Consider the following 19,935-nt stretch of genomic DNA (forward strand, 5'->3'; position numbering starts at 1 on the left):
ACACGGCTTCCATGATGAGATTTTTTTTTTAAATTTTACTTTGGGGGGGGGGTTGAAAGGGTAGAGGGTAGATATGAAGGGATGGGGAGATGAATGGGATCAGGGTGCATAATGTGAAATCCACAAAGAATCAATAAAAAATTTATAAATATATGTGTATATATACATGTATATATTTCTTTAATTTTTCCAGAATTTTATTTTCACAATATTGATCCTTCAGAATTTTAGAGTTTAGGGATTTTGATTGTCCTATATTTTAATTTTGGTGTTATAGCATCAAAGATTGGCCTTTGGGATTGTTGCCTAAGCCCATAATTGTATTATTCTGGCAGATAATTGCTCGGCACACAGCAGATTCTCAAAGTATTGTTTTGTTTTTATTTTTTTGAGACAGGGTCTTGTTATGTAGCCTAGACTGACCTGGAACTCTTGTTGCTCCAGCCTTTCAAGGATTACAGGTGAGAGCCTCAAAAATAAGTTGAATGTAGCTGAACGTAAGTGGATGAAGTTATTTGTAGGATCGACTAAACTTTTAATAGAATTAGGTACCAGGTTATGTAGTATTGCTGTTGTTAAGGGAAAGTCGTGGGTAAATAGCTAATTTGTAAAACACGTATAGTGATTGGCAGGTCGGGATACGTATAATTCGTAAGTGTTCTCAGCGCTGGAGATCCTTTGTGGTTGTTATCCCATTCCTGTTCTAAACTGTTGCGTGGTCACTGGAACCCGCGTCTAGATTCTGAGCGTTGCGTGGCTGCGTTGCCTCTGCTCAGTCTCTGCATACTGACACTTTCAGCGCTCTCTTGAATCTAGGTATTACAGTGTCTGGACAATCCCGTGTAGTTTGGTTTTCAGTGTTTATAAAGGACTCCAAACGTAGAGCCACGGTATTGTGCGGCCTGTCTCCTTCCATCCAGCTCTCTAAGGCCCAAGACTCCAAAGAGGCCTGGGATGCGAAGCTCTGGCCTGTGGCAGCAAACGTGTTTAGTCAGCACCTCCATGGACCAGTGAAAGAAATAGCTAGCACCTTTCTACCTGTTTATGTACTCCAGGACCTCTAACTCTGTATGTAATACAGAATAAAACAAGCATACAACATCCCAGCGCTTCCCGTACTGTACAGTGTTCAAATCCAAATCCTGGAGTGGTCGAAACAGGCCACTTTTTGAAGACGACAGATTCGAGGTGTCTTCGGAACCGTGCTTTGGCCACGTGCACCGGGCAGCCGCTCACTGCCGGGGACACGTGTGGCTGCGGAGACCCGCGCGGGGCGGAGGAGAATCCGCACCTCTGCAAAAAAGGCTCCGCAGGCGAGGCGGCGCCTCTGCCCGTGGGATTGGCTGCCTGGGCCGTGACGCGGTCTGGGCGGGCCCGACCGGTTTGCGACAGTGGCCGCGGGTCCGGGATCGGAGAGCCCAGGGGACTCGCCGCGCGGTGCCGGGGTCCCGCGGGCGTCTGGGGAGCCGTGGCCCGGGGCACCGAGGTCTGGCCTGCGGGCTGGCGGGCGCAGCCGGGGCTGCGGGGAGCTCGGGGGACCGGACGCGGGGACGGGACGCGGAGCGGGCGGATGCCGAGCACTCGGCGGAGGAGCCGGGGCGGTGTGCGGGGGCGCTCGCCCCGCAACTTCACTCCCGCCCGCCGCCCGCCGCGCGGGGGACTCGGGCCGGGAAAACTTTGTTCCCCGCCGAGCCGAGCCGAGCCGAGATTGGGGGCGGCGGGCGCGGGCGGGGGCGGCCGGCGGGGCGACGGCCAAGCGCTGTTTGTTTCTTTTCACTTCCTGCGGCAGCCGCTGGCGATGAGGACGGCGGGGCTAAGGCGGAGCGGCCGCGGCCCCCGGGAGTGACAGTCGCCCCGTCGGGATTTCCCGTCCCCCTCCCCCCCAGGGCCCGGGCCATGCGTGCGCCGTGAGGGGCGGGCGTCCCGACTCGGCGAGCTGATGCGGACTCGCTTTTGAGCGGCTAGGGTGGAGAGAAGCAGCCCCAAAATGGAGGATTTTACTGCCCGGACCTACGGGACCAGCGGCCAGGACAACAGACCTCTGTTCGGGGAGACGTCCGCCAAGGTGAGTGCGGGAGTGGGCCCCGGGCCAGCGTGCGCCTGGCCCGCCTCCCTCCATCCCGCCGGCGCCTGCAGCGGGCCTGGAGTGGACTTGGAAGTGGAGAGAGCTGGTCCTGCAATCCCGCCTTCCTCTCGGGATGTTTGCCCTGCACTCGTCCTGTCTCCAAGAGCAGGTTGGAGTGGTGCAGAAAGTTCAGAAAGTTCTGGGCAGTTTGTGGGAAGCCCTTCACGAGATTGCGGAAACCCCACGGTGGAGGGAGATTCCTGGGCCGGTTGCACAACCGCACTCTGGAGCCGTGCTTCAGGTGTGCGTCTGGAGCTTCCGCCCAGAGCCTAGGGTTGCTTCTGATGATTGTGATTGTGTACCTAGGGCCCTTAAGGGGTCTGTGCCGAGGTTGTGAAGCAGTTATGTGAGGGTGGATGTTGGCCACTGTTCCAGGAGGTGATCAGAGGGTCCCAGCGCCCAAATAAGCAAAGGCTCAAATAAGAGAAGTCCTTGAAAAGAGTGTAACACTTCTCAAGAAGCTTGATTAGGTAATGCTCCTGGCCAACAACTGAAGAGAGCCTTTCTCTGTACTCCAGCATTAACTTTCTGAGAGGTCTGGGCAATATTAACCTGCTGTTTCCCCCTCCTTTGTAAATGGCGTTGGTGATCATTGACCCCTGATAGAGGGCTGTCAGGCTTTCGAAATTTACCGCACTTAGTGAAGAGCTTGGATTTCTTACGTTTGGGGAAGAGCCTGTAGGGGCACATAGGGAACTTCTCCACCACCCTGAATTTGGATGCTGCCAGTCTGCCTAAATTCCACATAGATTTTGCTTTATCTTGGAGTGTTTTAATAAAACATTTTCAGCTTGATTTCTAGATTCTTGTGGCTTTACCTAATCTCAGCTCACTGTGCTCATGAACTCTAGGTTAGTAAAGTTCCTGTCAGCGCAGACAGTACTAAGCATTCATTATGAACAGGGTCCTGGATGCTGAAGGAAAGTGGTCAGGAAAAGAAGATCTGAATATAGATATATAGAGATCTAGGTGGATGTGCCCAGTGTCACAGTACAGGGGAAATGTGTTTTGGGTACAAAGAGAAACTGGTTGCATTAATAGAGAAAATTCAACCAACTGTCCCCAAATCATTATCTCCTGCACATATCTTGCTGAGCACTGGGTCTGAGCGATTGGGACCACTTTGAACTCCACAGACCCTGTAATGCAGCCATACTGAACTTCCTGCTGGACTTGTGGACTGTGCAGACACACAGGAGCTGGGGGCAATTCACTGTGTCAGTTTCAGCACTTGGGAGGCTGGGGTGGAAGGAACACTTGATCTCAGCTGTTCAAGGTACACAGTGCAACCCTGACCCCAAAACAAAATCAGAAGCTTAGAAAGCAAAACAGCTAAACCTCCAACAACTGTGTAGACATTGAGAAATAATTGATGCTATTGACCAGCCCACTGCCTGATGCTTGAAAGTTTCCTACCGTCCCTCATCCATTTGAAACCCATCCAATGACAGCAGTGTCCAAATATATCTCTGCTCATGGCACACCTGAGTCCAAGTGTACAATGAGTAGCATGCCCCGCAGTACTTAGGCAGCTTTAGGAAAAAGTTAAGAAGAATAATATGTAATTACAACTCTTACAACTGCATTGCTCAGCCTACCTGTGAGGTGGACAGGACCATTGCGGATACATGGAGAAAGGAAAGAAATCCATGGTTTGGCGTGAGGCAAAACGTGTTTCCAATAAATTGAGCCGCCTAACCCGAAGGCGAGGCACCTGTGTTTGTTTACAGTAGAGACTTTATTTGTAGGCTGGCGGGGGCAGGGGACCAGAATGTGATCCCAATAATGATGGACACGTTGCAGTAGGGCCATGCCTTTGGACAGTAGGAACTGCTGGCACTGGAGGAGTCGGGATTAAAGAAATCTCACTCTCTCCCTTGTATGTGCGTGTCTGGCTTACTCCCTTGCAGCGGCCAGGAAACCAAGACACAGTAGCCACTTAAGTGGAAACTTAGTAATAGTGAACTGCTGTTTGCCAGAAAAACATCTAGAGAGGAGAAAGCCCACTTCCTCATGACCAGTTCCCAGAGCTCTTAGTGATCCTCTTTCTGTAGAACCACCGAGAGTGTGGAGGTGTGCAGTTACAGGTGTGATCCCTAATCTTTAAGGTGAAGAGCACTGAAGCCCAGACAGGAGAATCTGGAGAGCTTGTGTTTCCTCAGTGCTAGGCAACAGGCTGGGCACTCAGCTGTCCCTTGTTTGATCATCAGGGTCCTTCCTGAGATGGAGGCTTTATTTCTAGTGTACAGCCAAGGAAGTGGACTTCACAGTGTTACTTGTGCAGGGACACGTTACTTCTCTGGCAATATTTTGCCAGTTCCCTTTTGTGAGTTGAACAGTGAGGTGAATAGTAACTTAACCTGTGTGGAGTACTCTCGGCACACTGTAGACAGTCACATACTTGTCCCCATTTCCCAGGATGTTGGGGAGAAGTGGTTACCTCAGGTCAAATGGCGAGTTTGCACTCACGACGCTGGAATCTACTAAAGAAGAAGAAGAGACCTAACCTGGTGGACCTTGAGCAGCACCCGAGTGGGCAGCCCCGAAGGGCCGTCTGCCTTCTGTACTGAATGAGCACAGTGATTTTAAGGAGGGGAATTACAAATGTATTCAGTCTTCAGTGTGATATTTAGGAAAAGCTTCATAGATGGAGCCATTAAAACTTCTTGTTACATTTGAGGGATACTGACTGAGGGAATGGTGGTCATTTTTATTAGAAACTACACCTCATTGATACTTTTGGAAATGTTATCAATCCTGGTCAGGATATCAGGATGTTTATTGTCATGGTTTTAACCCCTTTCTTCCCAGCAAGGAGACAGTAGGATTGTTGTGAGCCTGAAGCCAGCTTAGGCTATATAGTTCCAGGCCAATCTGAGGTATAGTGTGAGACTCCATTTCAAACAAAACTAAAAACCAAAACCATTAAGTTCTGTTCCATAGTACATTTCTGTCAGATGAAAACCAAGTATGGTAGAGAGCAAAATAATGACTGACGTTTCTATGCCCATGTTGTAGTTTTTGTATTTAAAAGAGCACGGCTCATATGTGGACCCCAAGAGCAGGGAATATATGCTTGCCTAGCAGGCACAAGGCTCCAGGGTTAATTCCCTACCCCACCCCACCCCCAAACTCTGCCCACTCACCCACCCAACTAACCAAAATACCCAGAAAAGACTTAAGCTCAGTGGTAGAGCATTTGCCTAACAAATACACGGTCCTGTGTGTTTGATCCCCAGCAACTCACTCACTCACTCTCTCTCTCTCTCTCCCTCTCCCTCTCCTCTCCCTCTCCCTCTCCCTCTCCCTCTCCTCTCCTCTCCTCTCCTCTCCAATGAAATATTTGGGCCTTATATGTAATTTAGAATTTCTTTGTAGACCAAAATATTTAAACCCATAAATCCATTGTTTCTGTTATATAATCAATATAAATTAAGATTTTAAAATGTTTTTGTACTAAGTCTTTGATGTCCGGTGTATGTTTTATGCTTGGAGTCCATTTCAGTTCAGATTGGCCACATTTCAGGTACTAACCACACACTGCCAATCCTGTCATTTGGACAGTGTGTTCCAAAGCTAGTGGATTATGGTTATGGGTTTGCAGCCCAGTTTATGAATGCCTTCCTTTGCTGTGAGAGTTTCAGAAGCTGGACGTGCTGATTTTTTCTCTGATGCTACTTGATGAGGGTGGGATTCGTACTTCTGCTTTGGTAGTGTGGCCTCCTTTTAGCCCCAACAGTACAACCTAGTTCTACCCTACTGTGGGAGCATTCCCAGACATGGCTCTGTAGAATGCCTTGTGGTAGACCCAGGACTCTTTCTTTGTTCTCCCATCTCCTTCCCTGCTGTAGTGTGAACTAAAACCTGGAGATAGTCCCTCTGCTGTCCTTGGTTTTAGAAGAACACCTGTCTCACCAGGCAGTGGTGGCGCATGCCTTTAATTCCAGTACTTGGGAGGCAGAGGCAGGTGGATCTCTGTGAGTTTGAGGCCAGCCTGGTCTACAAAGTGAGTTCCAGGACAGCCAGAGCTATTACACAGAGAAACCCTGTCTTGAAAAGCCAAAAAGAAAAAGACCTGTCTCTACAGTAAATTGTTGTCCGAGGTTGAGTGTCATCATTTCTTGACTTTGTAGTTGGTTGCTAGGTGTCCGAAATCAGTTTCAGCTGTCGAGACTGGGTGGACTTGGGTGGGAAGAGAACAGTGATTCTTTCGGTGAGAGAGAGCAAAGCATTTCCCCACAGCTAATGCAGATGGGCAAAGGACAAATGCTTCACTTGGTGGAATATAACACAAGATGGTTTCCCGATGAATGTGTTCCAGTGATGATAACGGAGAACAAAGTATGTAGTTACTCTCCTGTTGGAAACTGAGGGTGAGGAGTTGCTGGAGTGGACTCTAGCAGATAGCATGGGGAAAGGAAGCCCCTGTACAGGTTAGTGGACTCTGAGGCTTAGATACTTGGTTCTAAGAGCAAAATCCTCTTCCCATATCCCCCAGTAAACAAGTAAGCAAACAAGTAGCAGAACCAAGATTTTTTTCATTACTTGTAGTCCTAACTGTTTGAACTGGGAACATTCAAATGTAAGATGAGGATGCTATTTATTGGATTTCAGCCCCTTTAAAAATGTTTCTTTCTGATTAAGGTCATCACTGCGTCTCTTGCTCAGGGTTCCACAAGGCTGCCCTCCAAGGAGTGTAAGCTTCTAGTTTCTCATCTTTCTGTGATGCTGTGAGCACAGCTGTCTCCCTCGAAGGAGAGCTAGTTGCCAAGGGACTGCAAACAGTTGCCTTTTCTCATCTAGCCTGCCAAATCACTTTCAGTTCCTTGTGCCAAAGTCGCAATTCTGGACAAATGGATGCAGTTGACTTTTCCCTTTCTTCTCTGTATGTTTCTTCCTCCTGTCTCAAGATCAGTGGACTTGGGGTCTCTGGGGATGGGCCTCTGGCAGGCATCAGATCTTTGGAAAGCTCTGCAGAAGACATCCAGAGAGGGTTGGGATGCACTGGTTGTACCTTGCTCTGTGCCAGCTCCATCCAAGGTCATATTTCTCCTCTGATCTTTGGAACTGCTTCCTTTTTCTCCCTCTTCTGGGGATTGAACTCAGATGTCAGGCTTGAGTGGCAAGTGTTTTGTGATCTTACGGTCGTGCTGCCTCTGCCCCCAAACATGAATCCTGTTCAGTCTGTCTTATTTTCTGCTTTGGAAGCTTACAGCCCTGCTTCTGTCCTTGTCTCTCCAACAAACCCAGCTGTTAAGAGGGGTGCTCTGGCACTGGTCTGTGTACTGTGAGGAACTTGGGTAGATGTGGCTTCTTATAGAGTATGGTCCCTAAGTGAAGTGTGTGTGGATTTTAAGTATATTAAGTTTTAAGTGATCTGAGGGACTAGCATCACCCCAAAATAACCTGTAGTCTCGGGAGATTCTAAAACAACAAAACGCAAAGGCTTCTGTTCAGAAACTTGGACTCACTGGCTGCCCAAACAGGAAGTGGTGTTTTAAACTCTCGGGCATTTCAATTACTGTTTCTCTTCCTGTTGAGGTATATATAGCAGAGGCCGGTAGTAAATGGGTGAATAATACAGTGTTGTGTAAGAAAGAAACCAAGTTTGGCCTCCTAGAGGCTTTAATGATTTACTGTTCTCTGGGAAGACTGGACTTTTGCTCAGGTGTGGTAATTGCTTGCTTCTCATGAACTGAATAAATTACTTGTCTTATGGTCAGATGCAGGTCATGCATAGATATGGTAACAGTATTTTCTGAGCTCAGATATTTGATAAGCTTGAGTGTCCTTATGGGAAGTGAAATGAATTTAAAGTTACTGGCTGCTTTAAAAATTGGGGCTAAGCATGGAGGATTCAGTTCAGCTCCCACTAAGCTCTGAGGAGTCTAATCAATCATTAAAGAATTTGCATTGGACATGGCCACCTGAATATGCCACCATTTACCATTGAATGACACCTGTTCTGTTGTAAGGACTTTTATTGCCTAATCCTTATAGTAACCTAACAAGTTGTACACAATTGCAAGACTACATCTTAAATGTTAAGTGACTTACCCAAGCCTACTGGTTGGTGTGTGGCTGAAGAGAAGGTCTGTAAGTCAGTGTTTATGCAGTCTGCCATTCTGAAGCTTGGGTGCACATCATTAGTGTGCTTCTGTAGGTACCAACTCTGTTTTTCTCCCCTTAAACATGAAGACGGTGTTTGTACTCTATTTTTACTTTGATTTCCATAAATGGTACTTCAATGAACATAATCTATTTCAGGTATCTGTGAGGAGAGTCTGGTAGGATGAATGTTCAAAAATATAACCTGAAGATGCTTCAAAATGTGAATATGATGAAAAAAGAGGACATTAACAAATGTCTGTGAATTAACTTTTTCTTGATCAAAACAAAGAGGGAATTTTGCATTCATATTCATGCATAGCAGTGCAAAATGTGTAAAGCTGTCAGTGTGGATGTATTTTTATTTTTTATTTTATTCTTTTGAGACAGGGTCTACATAGCCTTGGTTGTGGTTGAACTATGTAGACCAGGCTGGCCTCAAACTCAGGGAAGTCAGCCTGCCTCTGCCTCCCGAGTGCTGGGATTAAAGGAATGGCCACCTGCATTCTCGAAACCCCTTGCCTACATCTGTGCTTATGGCTCTGTTCAGAGTTCATGGTTTCTTTGGGAAGTCTCAGAAAGGTTATACCAATGGGCAGAGTTCGCTCTTCTCTAGAGTTAGCCAGTGAGGCAAGCAGCCTCATTTTCCACTCCTGTGGATGTCATTTGCCCCTCTAGTTGGCTCTGGTGACCATGTAAGGGGAAGACCCCATGTAGGCAGGGCCATACGACCCAGAAGAAACACGGACAGGGCACGAGGTTTCTTACAACAGAAACCCTCCCACATTTTGTATCTTCTTAGGGTTTTTCCCCCCTTAGGGCTATCTTACCCAGCCATTTCTAGAGCTTGAATGACATGAAGTTTTCCTCTGCGATTGCAAGAAAAACAAGTAATTTCTGAAAGTCCATCTCTACCTTATAGCCTTAAAATCATTGTTTGGGAAATGTGAAAGAAGGATGTGGCTCAGGCCTGACTACCTCCCTCTAGGTAAACAGTGGGAAGTTCTGCTAGTGGGCTTTGCGTACTCACACATTGCTTTGCTTCCTTACTAGAAAGTATACCAAGTATTCAGAGATATTGATGAAAGTGTGGTCTGGGCAGCTAAGCATGGATAGATGTCAGAATGTTCCCTTTCATAGCTGGAGTTCTCAAAGATATCAGGTCAGACTTCTGAGTCTTGACCTAGAAGCATGCGTACAATTTTAACTGGGCATGGTGATAGCAGATCTCAAGAAGAGGAGTCCAGTGCAAATCAGTGAAGTCCACAACTACATCCCAGGAAAATGTGCTAGGTTGTATGTCTTTTCTCATAGATGGTAAGTGCTGGAGGGGAGATAGAATGTTCTTTTCCTTCTCTTACCATTGCTTATTAGGCTCTACCTGGTCTTTCTGTTCTTAAGTACACTCCTAGAACAAAATGCCACTTGGTGTGTAATTTGCAAAGGACAGAATTTATCTTCTCACTGTTCAAAGAGGTTGGGAAGTCCAAGACAAAAACGTCCCCAATATTGGTGTCAGGCAGGGGCTGCTTTCAAGGTGGTGGCTTGTTGCTGCCCCCTAGAGGGGAGTGAATGCTCTGTTCTCAGCGTAGTGGAATGACTAGGCCTGCAAGAGGCTTTCAGGGGTGCTGATCCCTTGCAGGAGGGCACCCACACCTTCCGAAAGTAGGGGCTCCCGAAAGAGGGGCTCCCCTTTCTTCCTTTTGTCCCCCCTCTGCCCCCGAGATTGGGGGAATAGGCACTCCTTTTTCTCCTACCACTTTGTTTTGTGGGGATGACTGATACAATGGGTTCAAGAACAGGACTGAGAACCTGAGGTGGGAGAGAGCTTAGAGCCTCTTTCTGGAGAGGTCAGAAGCAGATAACTCAAAAGACTGGGAAGCACAGTGAAGGACTAGCCGAGGATAGACAACACTGATCTAGTAAACCTAGTTTCTGCCTTTACCATGTAATCATCTTGATGCATTCTGGGTATTGTGGTTGGCAGAGGAATATGATGAGGTACAATGAAGTCACTCTGAGCATTGGCAGCCCCTAGAGGCACATGGCTTGGTTTTGCCTTGATTTAGAAAAAGGTGCTCTTCTGGGAAGGGGAGGGCATGTGTGCCATGGTACAAACTTAGAAAGTGTACCATTGGGCTGGACTTCCATTATATGAAGTGGCTCAATAAGAGTAAAAAAGCCTTGGCCTTACCATCCCCAACTTTGACATGTAGAGGAAGAGATGACTCAAGTTCTAGGATAGTTTAGACAGATCCAGAGCAAGGCTTAGTGGTAGTGCCCAGTAGTTGTTGGGGGTTTGGATCACATGGCCCAGGCTTCCCAAAGATTTATCTTCCAGGGAGTGTTCTGTGCATTTTTGAAATTGCTAAGCCCAGTTATCTGCAAGAGAGGTCCTCAAGTCACAGCTTTGGTATAGTAGATTGGTTATGTTCTGGCTAGTGAATGTAGTTCAGTTTTGGGGGCGGGGTGGTGGTGGAGACTGGTGGAAGGAGGATTTGGCATAGCAAATAGTTAAAATGAAGGGAAGAAGTTGCTATGACTGAAAGTTGTCGTATGCTGGCCCAGAAAACTAATGTCCAGCCTGGTGAAGTCTCGGCTTATGGAGTCTAGGATTAGTACACAGGGGTGTGAGCTGTTCTGCCAAGGTTTGGAGATGAGCAGCATCTCTGGAGAGCTTTAAGTAGTTGACAGTGAATTTGTTCTTATGCCATGGTTTTGGAGTGGAAAAGGGAACATTCAAGCGTGCAGTGTGGAGACACACCTGGGGAGGGGTGTAACTCTTCAGGGTAACCTCCAGCCCTGCCCCCACCTTTTCCAACAGTGTGCAGGAGAATGTGAGTGAGGCATATTGAGTTTTTCTTTTCTCCTTTCCTGTTGTTTCCTCCCTGGGAGTGCTGAGACACATTATTTAAGTACAAAACCCTGGTAATCACTGCCTTTTCCTGCTCTAGCAGAAACTGACCCTTCAATAGAGCCAGAAAGATGTGGACCCTGGTAATTCCCAAAGTTTATTATTGCTGTTTCCTTGAAATCAACAATAGCATATCCCAGGAAGCACTTGAGAGGATGTTGAGCCTGAGGTACAAGACCAAGCCATGTCTTCTGCTGTTCTGCTACATGTCCACCCCACAAGGCTACATTAGGTTCTGACAGGTCAGGCCCCAGGTGAGAGATGAGTACCCTCTACTGGTATGAGGCATTAAGGAAAATGCTGAAGGAGAGGCCACCTTTCACACTGTTAACTGACAGTCTCAGGGAAGCACATAGGTATTGTATCTTACAATGTATAAGTGTAAAATCTGGGTTGTCTTTGGGGGTCTTGAAGTAGGAATCTCTCTCCTGAGGGATGATATCCAGAAAGGGTTTATAGTGGAAATGTTTGGAGTTTAGCTCTGGGGGAGGGTAGTAAAATTGGGAGTGGCATCTCAACCATTTCACCTCCCAAGTTACAGTTCACTCATTTGGGAAAGTACATGTCATATCTTTAGCTTATTTTATGGACCAACATAACTGATTGTTTATGAAATACAGCATTTCCTATATTCATGTGTTTATATCATGCAACAAATTTTGCCTAGGGCTAGAAGTTTGCCTCACTTGATGATCCAGCATGATGGATACTTTGACTAGTGAAAATTAAAACCCTGAGCTGCAAACCTCATAACAGTGTCCCTTGTCTTCAAGATGCCTGGAATCTTGGGCAGTATAACTTAAGAGCCTTTCTCTTAGCTAAGTACTAACCATATACTGTGGCTATAACTTAGCTTTTGAAGTGCAACGGTAAACTGAACACAATCTCTCCCTTTGGAGAACTTCATACAGATGTTTGTACTGTATGTTAATTACAGCAACCCTCCCCCCAGTTCTACCATCTCACTTAAAGGTCATATTCTCACTTTTCTTTGGCATATCTAAATTGCCAGCTTCACTCTATTAAGTAAAAGCATAACACAAATGAAGGTGAAGTCTGACAGCTTGAGTTGGCTATGCGAGACAGATGGCATGGGTATTATGTAGTCTCAGTACTGTGCAAAGGATGATGATGATGTATGTGTGTCTATAGGGTAGGATGGGACTACACAACATAATTTTATCATGCTGCTCAGAATATACAGCTTAAAACATAAATTGTTAATTTTTGCAATTTCCCTTTTGGTATTTTTGGATTGTTAACTACAGGTAACTGAAGCCATGGAAAGCAAAGTCCCATTGAGGACGATTATTGTACTAGACTTAAAATTTAAATCAGAAACCATTTCATAGGCAATTTTCCCCTAAATTCTCATGCCTCTTCCCACTTCTTAACGTTCTCTAAGCCCCTTTAGAATTCATGCCTTCATCTTTTTATTGTTACTTGGGTTTGGTTTAGCACAAAGCCTGATTTAGGAGGAGGTAAATTTACACGTAATTTGCCATGGAAATGGAAGGCTGAACACAATGCTTGTCAGCATTCTAAACTCTATAGCAACAGGGTATTTCCCAAGAGTGGAGGGCAGCTGCTGGCAGCTGGTTACTGGGGATGTCACTGCCAATATCCTACCAAAGCCATCCCTGCCTGAGTGTCAATCCGAGGGCCTGTACCCTTTTCATCAGTGCACTGGGTGATGACTGACCAGGCAAGACTGGGGACTCTTTAGTTAGAAGGTGACTGGGCCTCCTTTGACCCAAGTGTAGTCTGAAGTGGATTCAGAACTGTAAATTATTGAAACTATCACTTTGCTCATTTTGGTCTAGCAAACAAAACAGGGTTTAAGGGATCTCCATTTGGGGTTACATAGCTAAACAGTGGCAGAGTAAGCTAAAAACTAGGATAAAAATAAAATGGGGGGGGTATGGAGAACGGTAGTTTCTGGGAAAAATAAACACCAGCTGCAGACACAGAAAACCTTGAGTTCCAGTTTCTCTTAGAAATGACAAAGTTTAAATGCAACATCATCTCCATATACAATTTAGCTCAGTTGTGGAGCACTTTCTTCCTTTAAATGCCCTTTGATGCCTTAACTAGTGATTGAATCATTCTGTTCTTTGGAGATTGGACCTAGAAGAACCCGCCAAACCCTGAAATACAATCTTTTGTCCCAAGCAAAGGATTTCTGTCCTAAGCTTTGAACTCTCAAAATGGTTTGCTCAAGGCTCATACCAGATCTTGTTAAAAATATTTTTTGACTCAGCATATCTGAAGCAAGATTTGATTTTGCATTTAAACAGGCTCTTAGGTGAGGCTAAGGCAACTGGCCCATAGTCCATATTGGAATAGCTAGGCTTTGGTTATAGCATTTTAAGTGAAGTTACAAATTAACTCAGTGGTGGTTCTTACCAGGATTTACGGTTGTCTATAGCAGGAGACCCAAAGGCAAGGCACTGGCTTTGAGAAAGAAAACACTGTTAGGCATTTCTGCCACATCCCCAATAGTTCATGTCATCTTAGGAACAGCTGAGAGAACTACTGTTAATTCAGGAAGAGACTTGCCATTGAGTGACTATCTAGAAGCCAGGCAGGGAAAATCTATTTAGGTATACTTTCATTATAATGATCAAAGCAGTTATGCTGCTCTTAATAGGCTAATAGGACATGCTACTAATAGGCTTTGTGAGGTGCCATCTGCCACCCGACAGCCTTGTCCATAGCAGTGGTGGCTCTTAGGATATGCTGTCCAGCACGGAATGTTAACTTCAGTGGGAACATTTTTTTGATAGTCTTGTTTCTTTACCGTAGAATTAGAGGACACCTTGGATGTTTTGATATTCTTGACCCTTTTTTTCTCATGTGCAAATCATACTGCAATTTCATCGTTAGATGTATGTATGTATGTGTGGTATACATAGGTATGCACACATTGGAGGCCAGAGGTTGATGTTCGATGTTTTCCTTTATCATTCCACATTTTTTTTGAGATAAGGTCTCTTAATTCAGCTACTCTGGCTGGCCATTGAGCTCTACAGACCCACTTTGTCTCTACACTCCATCCACTGACTTACAGATGTATGCTGCTGCTGTGTCCAGCTTTCATTCTTTAAAAAAATTGTGTATGCTGTGCATGTGGGTGACCAGAGGCCAGAAGAGGGTGTCAAGTCCCCTGGAGCTGGAGTACAGGGACTTGTGCACTCATCTCTCCAGCCCCATGTCCAGATTTTCATGTGAATGCTGCTGGGGTTTGAGCCAAACTCTGGTCCTTTGGCTTGTGCGGTAGGCACTTTACTAAGCCACCTCCCGAGACCCCTCAGACCTAGTTTTAGAAGCTAGCAAAGTCTGGTCAGTTGCTCTCCATTGTTTTGTTTTGTGTCTCCCACCCCCACCCCGACTGTTACTCCTGATTTTGGCAGACAAGCTGCTGTGACATTTAGAAACTGACTCACCTTGGTTATTATACACTTCTGTTGGTGACAGCTGTTAGGGTATGAAGACCCACAGTAAATGTCTGCAAATCTCTAAGAGCAGATGGACAGCTGAAACTTTCATACTTGTACAGATTTTATCCTTGTGCACTTTGGTAAAACACATACATTGGCCATATGTGGAGGAAGTTAAGTGATTAATGAATTGCTCCCAGGTCTCTTTCCTAAGAAATGGTCTTAATTTCTGGTGGACTCTCTGGTGGGCTGTGGTGCTAAGATCTCATGAGTTCTTGATGCAGTTAGGGTGTGGTTGTGGTTTAGTTTTCCCTTCTAACCTCTGATCACTGCCTTCAGCTGGAAGAGTTGTGGTTTTGTCCTGGCATAGGTCAGGCACACACCAAACTGGCCTTTCTACACTCCCGGCTTTGCCTACCACTTTAATTTGTGGTTTTCAAAGGTAGAGAATTTGGAAGAGGTTTTAGTTTGTTGCTGTTTCCCCCTTTCTGTTGATACTAAAACAATCTTTCAAGGGCCAAACTGGTATGGAGCCTGCCCAGCATAACGTGCAAGGTTCAGTCCCAGTAGCACCTGCTCCACAAATGCAAATTCGTGACACGGCTTTGGTTTCTCACAAATAAGTTGTTCTCAGTGGCCCTACAGTACTGTTTTAAACCCAACCTTGTTGTACATAGTTCCTTTTCTCTTGGGATGGGAGTGTTGGGGAGTCAAGCCTGGGCCTGTGCATGCCAGGCAAGTGCTGTCCAACTGAGTGACGACTCTAACCCTTGTTCTGTAATTCTATAAAGAACTTACCAATCTCATTACTTCATAACATAGTTACACTTGGTTTTGGAGCTAGCTCCAATTTTTTGGCAAGTAGTTTAAAACACACTGGGCCTAAGTTTACCTTAACCTGTAAAATGTAGATTCCCTCTGCTTTAGATTTAGGTTAGGCTGAAAACCACAAGAAAACATAATGGATAGGGCCTTGGCTCTTCAAAGAATTCTTTGTTTAAATTACTCAAGTGTCACTAAGTTGGAGAAAAACAATCCAACTGGACTAGATAGCTGGTCCTTTCGAAGAGAACCAAGTGTCTCGAGGTAGACAGAGCCACCTCCTCTGTCACCTGTACGCATCTCCATCAATCTGGTGCCAAGGCTGGCAACCTGAATACCACCCCCCTCGTACCGTTCCCATCAGCACAGGCACTCCTCAGCTGGCCTCATTTCCAGAACCTTGTTCACATTTTTTATTAGCAGCTTTCTTTGGAAGGTGTCAAAGGGCCAGCTCTTGGTCTCTTCAGTCTGTAAGATTCCAGCTTCTGCTCTGGCAGCCCTGAATCCAAGTCATCCGCCTTATAAACTCTTGTCTCTTTCAGGACCGAATCATCAATTTAGTTGTTGGCAGCTTAACCACCTTGTTGATTCTAGTAAGTATTTTTTTTTTTTCATTTATAACCTTGGCCAGTTGAAAACTTTACTATCAATCCTCCCAAAACAAAAGACTTTTAAAGAGGGCGTGAACATATAGATATTCCAATCATGGCCAAATTCAAAAGAGTAAATCTAAATCAGTCAACTGAGTTGGCCATGATTACCTGCCTGGTCAATCTGTACAAATGATGGTGGCACTAATCATTGACTGTCACCTCTCCCATTTCTTTTAATGTCTTGAATTTACTCTGGCCAGGTTTTAAAAGATTCAGACAGTATATGGTTTATTTTTTAATTCTGTATAGCGCATCAGAATATGTGATATACATTCTGTATCTGTCTATCAAAGTAAAAAGCTGTAGTTTGTAAAGTCTCATAACCAAGACTAAATTTGCTAAGAGAACAAACCTTACTTTTTCCATAGCCTTTTAATCTAAGGTAGAAACAAAATGGCAATTAAAAACCTATCTTTTAGTATTTTTTATAAACTAAGCCAAACCAGCTTTGTGTATATTCACTTTTTTCCTTCTAACTTTGTAATTTAATTCCCCATAGCATCTTGGCAATGCTGAAAACAAAGACATTAACGGTCTGTGCATGAGTGTGCGCCACACCATTGTGGGAGAGCTTTCATAAAAAGGGAATGCTTCACGAACTTCACGTCACCTTGTGCAGGGACCGTTCTAATCTGCGTACTGCTCCAATTTTAGTGTCTGTTCTACCAAAGTGAGCACTACTCACTTTTGGTAGGAATATTTACAATACCAAGATAATCAGGTCTTTTTCTAGTAGGTACTAATCTTGGGAATGGGATTTAAATGATTGCTAACCTTTGCTAATGAAGGTTTCTTTTTAGACTGGTTTTGCCTTCTTTTGTACTTGCTGGAAAAGTTAGAAGTATTAAATAATTCAATGTAATTTTATGATGCAAAACGTATTACCTTGCTCAGCCGCAGTCTAATTACACCTTGGAATTCCTCTTAAGGCCTTCCATGTCTCTCCACACAGGTGACCCTCATCAGTGCTTTTGTTTTCCCTCAACTACCTCCCAAACCACTGAATGTATTTTTTGCTGTCTGCATCTCTTTGAGTAGTATTACTGCCTGCATACTTGTGAGTACTATAGAACTTGAATCTTTGTAAGGGCTGAATATGGTAGTGCTTAAATTTCTAGTTCCTGGGTCTATATAAAAAGGCATCTCTCTTTTTTACCCCTCATCCAAGGATAATCAGAATTCCCCTTTCTCCTCAATCCCAAAGTTCAAAAGCCTGAAGAAAACTATTTCCTTGATGGGTAGACATGAAAGTTAAGAATTGCCACAATACTTCTGAAAAAGCACACAGTGACTATACATAGGGCTCAGCAGTCTGGATTCCAGGAGCACCCTGGATTACTTGTAATTACGTATGGGTCCACTTGGATCTGTGCTGTCTCAGAAGGGAGACAGTTAACACCACAATTCCCAGGAAACATGGCTAGCAAGTCGTAGTTCTACCTGTCACAAGATGGCTATAAACACAGAGCCCTTTGTGTGCCAGAAACACTCACCCCTAAAGAGGCCTGGCTCTGTTACTTAGAGGTTATCTGTTGGGTTTGCCCTTCAATTCAAACAGTCAATCCTTGGGGAGAAGTTGTGGTTCTGTGGGAAAGATTCTCTAACAGGCAAGGAGCCCTGGGTCTGACCTCCAACACCATTTTTAAAAAAGCATTAAGGTTTTTTTTTTTTTTTTTTTTTTTTTAAAGTAAATCCTTAAGTTGTTCCAAACCCATATAGGTTTTAAGCCATAACACTTAGTTAGAACTAGTCCTAAGTTGAATCTACTTGAAAGTTTTCTTGTCTCCTATGTTCTGCAGCCCCAAGTGACCAAGGTTGAGATATTAAATTATTTACAAGTAGTAAGCTCTCTTATATCTGAATCAGTCACATAAATCTAAGTGCCTTCCTTTCTAGTAATTCAAATATATTAAAGATATATCGAGATACATGTTCTTATCTAGCTTGATTGGTATACTACTTTGATCACAGAACCAAATACATCACAAAAACAGGAATATATACGATCTTGGACCATGGAAACACATGTAGTACTACTACTTGAATCATAAACAATTATGGCGGCATTGGCCTAAGGAATGATGATTAACTGAAGACTATCTTAGAATAATAAATACTATGATATCCACATAAAAAGAATTAGTTGTATTTTATATTGTAATAGTTGGTCATTACTTAAATTTTATTTGATTCTTCTTTTAGATCTACTGGTATCGACAAGGAGACTTAGAACCGAAATTTAGAAATCTAATTTACTATATCTTATTTTCTATCATCATGTTATGTATATGTGCGAACTTGTACTTCCATGATGTGGGAAGGTGAAGCTGCCAAGAAGAAACACTTACCAGGACACTCTGTGAATTAACTGCTGGAAAAAAGTATGCTGAAGAATCCTCTACAGAAGTCTGGTACATGATTTTCATGTTAATTGTAACTCTGAATTCCCTCTTGCAAGGGAGCTGTATCATAGATCTCTGCTTTCCTTTAAGAAGCTGAAACATTCCAGCCTCAAATGGCAAAGTATTTTCACTTTTGAAATTAATTTCATTTTTTACAATTTAATTGCATGGCTCAAATCTTGCATTTTAAGACAAATACTCTTTTATTTCTGTTAAACTGGATATACAATTATTGTTCCCTAGGCAACCAACTTTTGCTTATTACTACAGTTTCACATTAATAAAACACAGATGGTGAAAAGACAACTTTGATTGTGAAGATCTAATTACAATAATAAATAAAATAATTTATACAAGTTTCTTTTTTTTTTTCCTTCTGACTTTTCTATAAGGATCATATCATTAAAGCCCTATAGGCTTGTTTTGGCTTTACCCTTAGGAATGACTCTTGATTTGTTTTCTTTTGATACAGAAGCAAATTTTGTTTTTTAAAAGTGCCTGAGGGAGAATCTATACTGTACCCCCAACAGGTAATGCACTAAGTGAACAGCATACTCTAATACCCCTCAACTATTTTCTGGGCAATTTATATAGTAAAACATGTAATAAAAAGTCATGGTTATCAGACACAGGCAGTATCACTTGCCCTCACTGAATTATTTCAAAGTGCTAACTGTAAAATCCTGGCTGTCTCTGATAAGGGGTCATAACTGCTTTGCTATGGTGGGTTTTGTTATTTTATCCACATTCCCTTTAAGAGTTAAAGACTAAAGACCTGTAGTGAATTTTCTTGACTCTTTAATGCTTTCCTCTACCTTGCCTCAGTCAGCCCCCACTGCCAGCAATGGGGTAACCGGAGTAACCTTCACAACCACCCCCCATGTTCTTGAATCTCAATGCTGGCCACGTCAGTCTTTCTGAAGGTCACTGCTAAGCTGGACCATGTTGCTATCTAACCTGAGCTATACCCAGGCCAACCCGAGTCAGGACAGAGTACAGTGTCTAACTGCAGAGGTGAGTGTCAGTGCTTGCTGAAAACCAGGGCAGTTAAGCTTTGGTGACTAAGTAGCTGCAGTGATTGCAGCTCCCTCTTGACATAAAACTTAACAGGTCTGGGCAATGAACACGTCTATACTCCATAACACACTGTCATAAATTGGACCTCAGATGATGTAGTTAAAAGGAGGAAAAAGGAACAGCAGCAACAATGTGCATGACTTCCGCACAGTAGCTACGTACAAGCCAGAGGAATGGCAAACCAAAACTCTTGGGACTGCTCCTTTCTTTGGAGATAAAGTAATTAACAATGTGGCTTCTTTACTTGAAGTACCTGTTTCTAACAATCTAGTGACAGTTTACCAAGTCCTCCACATCCTTTGAGTCTTCAGAAACAGGACTGCCTAAAGATGATCCAATTATATTTGATTCTTCCTGATGATGTTGGAATATGGGATCTGTAAAGTTTAAATAA

General features: G+C 44.2%; 2 protein-coding genes across 6 annotated transcripts in view; one reads left to right on the top strand and one right to left on the bottom strand.

The window, feature by feature from the left end:
* The first annotated feature begins 1,971 nt into the window (after window positions 1-1,971).
* Window positions 1,972-18,815, top strand: Tmem243 (transmembrane protein 243). Its single transcript, XM_028862150.2, has 4 exons — window positions 1,972-2,065; window positions 15,952-16,002; window positions 17,015-17,119; window positions 18,265-18,815. Exons 1-4 carry the CDS (start codon window positions 1,988-1,990, stop codon window positions 18,385-18,387), a joined length of 357 nt encoding a protein of 118 aa, XP_028717983.1. The 5' UTR covers window positions 1,972-1,987; the 3' UTR covers window positions 18,388-18,815.
* Dmtf1 (cyclin D binding myb like transcription factor 1) overlaps window positions 18,649-19,935 on the bottom strand; it is a 53,603-nt gene continuing 52,316 nt past the window's right edge. For 4 of the 5 annotated variants that reach the window (XM_028862141.2, XM_028862122.2, XM_028862126.2 and 1 more), the window contains one exon: window positions 18,649-19,918. In XM_028862141.2, coding sequence (XP_028717974.1) covers window positions 19,809-19,918 — 110 coding nt within the window. In that variant the 3' untranslated portion in view covers window positions 18,649-19,808. The remainder of the gene's footprint in view (window positions 19,919-19,935) is intronic. The other variant, XM_037203543.1, reaches the window with a different exon arrangement.

Source organism: Peromyscus leucopus, chromosome 3, assembly GCF_004664715.2.
Source record: "Peromyscus leucopus breed LL Stock chromosome 3, UCI_PerLeu_2.1, whole genome shotgun sequence".
Taxonomy (NCBI): domain Eukaryota; kingdom Metazoa; phylum Chordata; class Mammalia; order Rodentia; family Cricetidae; genus Peromyscus; species Peromyscus leucopus.